The 2,043-nt window shown below is 48.3% G+C and overlaps 1 protein-coding gene across 1 annotated transcript in view; it reads left to right on the forward strand.

Annotated features, from left to right (window-relative positions):
* The window catches only part of Fntb (farnesyltransferase, CAAX box, beta), a 97,906-nt gene that overhangs the window by 55,372 nt on the left and 40,491 nt on the right, over nucleotides 1-2,043 (forward strand). The window contains exons 5-6 of the mRNA XM_031357669.1: nucleotides 1,709-1,855; nucleotides 1,947-2,030. Of these exons, the coding sequence (XP_031213529.1) occupies nucleotides 1,709-1,855; nucleotides 1,947-2,030 (231 nt within the window). The remainder of the gene's footprint in view (nucleotides 1-1,708; nucleotides 1,856-1,946; nucleotides 2,031-2,043) is intronic.

Below are 2,043 nucleotides of genomic sequence, written 5' to 3' on the forward strand. Positions count from 1 at the left end.
CCCAAGTGCTGGGATTAAAGGCGTGCGCCACCACGCCCGGCTTTCAAAATCTAATTTTCAAAAAGATTTTAAAATTTTTATGTAACTACTTCTGTGTTGGAACATATTCTTTAGGGCAAGTTGAGACCATGCTTCTCGTCACTCATATTTGGCTCAGAATAAACTATTTCTCATTTTAAAAAAAAGAAAGAAGCTGGGCAGTGGTGGCGCACATCTTTAATCCCAGCACTTGGGAAGCAGAGTCAGGCAGATTTCTGAGTTTGAGGCCAGCCTCAGGTCTACAGAGTGAGTCTAGGACAGCTTGGGCTACACAGAGAAACCCTGTCTCGAAAAAAACAAAACAAAAACAAAAACAAAAGGAAAGAAAGAGAAAGAAAGACAGGAGGTCTCTCAGGCCTCTTCCCTGATGGGAAGGCTGTGTCCTGGGAGTTGTAGGGAAGGAGAGATGCTATAACCTGGTCCTAACTTGGTCTTTCCTGGAATGATCTTTCCTGTAAACTGTAGAAAACCCTGTGAGAGTAAAGGCTCCCTCAATCACACAGGACGCCAGCCCAGCAGCAGACCTTCTAGGAACAGGTTTGCTTTGTGAGGAAACCGGAGCCTCTGCCTACAGCAGGAAAGAGTCAGGGAGGGAAATATCTCCTGGTGTGAGGCAGCGCTGGCGCCCGGCTTCATTACCTTCTCATCACAGTGATAAAATGCCCCAGCAAAAAATGCCCCAGCAAAAGCCTCTTAAGCTCTTTCTGCTGTCTTTCCTTCATACTGTAATGGTGCTCATGAATGTCCAGGCTGATGCTCTTAAAACATCAACAATACTGAAAAGACAGGCAAACGCTGGGTCCTCATCCGGCCGGTTGTCTGTCTCCAGGCTGTGATGGGGAAGTGTGGTGACTTGCCCAAGTGTGGAATCACCTCTGATCTCAGAGCTGGGAAAATCACTGTAACCTCATAAGCAGGTTCAACAAGTGTGGAGCAGCCAGCCCAGATCTGATGTGCGGGTCAAAGACCTAGAAAGTTGGCCAAACAATCCCGTCAGTTCAGTTCCATTGTACTCGTCACCTCAGATGGTATCATGGGCCATGAAGAAGCAAGACAAACGCACACAGGATGGGAAAAACCCTGGGGTCGTTTTTCTAGGGTTGTTATACGTATAAACAAGATGCCTGAGTGGCAAACATAAAATGAAAGAAGAGAAGGAAAAAAAGCAGCTTACAGGCAAAAGTGAAAGTGGTTGTTTGGGCTTACAGTCACAACGGGACAGAGGAATACGCCTTTATTCCCAGCACTTGGGAGGCAGAGGCAGGAGGATTTCTGAGTTTGAGGCCAGCCTGGTCCACAGAGTGAGTTCCAGGACAGCCAGGGCTACACAGAGAAACCCTGTCTTGGAAAACCAAAATGAAAAAAAGAGAAAAGAAAAAAAGAAGCATGAGACTGAGCCCCAGGCCTGCCAAAGATTTCCTCCCAGCCTCAAGATGTTTGCTATAAGGCAAGACAAATGCTTGAATAGAAGACTCAAGAGTGTGCTCAAAACTGATGGTAGTGGGGTGAAGAGTTAAGTTTTTTAGGGGGTGGTAGTCAAGTGGCAAGGGGGGATTTTCACCCCTTTGAAGATGGGGAATGAGAAAGGAAAGGTTGGAATCTGAAAGGGATTTGGCATTTGTAAATTAATGCTGTCTAACTTTGTTTTCCCCCTTGGCCATGCACCTAGCGTGTGTCAGTTCCTGGAGCTGTGTCAGAGTCCAGATGGTGGCTTTGGAGGGGGCCCTGGTCAGTACCCACACCTCGCACCGACATACGCAGCTGTCAACGCGCTATGCATCATCGGCACGGAGGAGGCCTACAATGTCATTAACAGGTAAAGCTGCAGGCCTCAGTGGTGGAGGCTCGGGGAGGGTCTGCTGTCTGGCACTGACCATTGCCCTTTCCGCCCTCTGCCCCCTTCTCAGGGAGAAGCTCCTTCAGTACTTGTACTCCCTAAAGCAACCCGATGGCTCTTTTCTCATGCATGTCGGAGGTGAGGTGGATGTCAGGTGAGTGGACGGT

This window comes from Mastomys coucha, unplaced genomic scaffold, assembly GCF_008632895.1.
Source record: "Mastomys coucha isolate ucsf_1 unplaced genomic scaffold, UCSF_Mcou_1 pScaffold6, whole genome shotgun sequence".
In the NCBI taxonomy this organism is placed as follows: domain Eukaryota; kingdom Metazoa; phylum Chordata; class Mammalia; order Rodentia; family Muridae; genus Mastomys; species Mastomys coucha.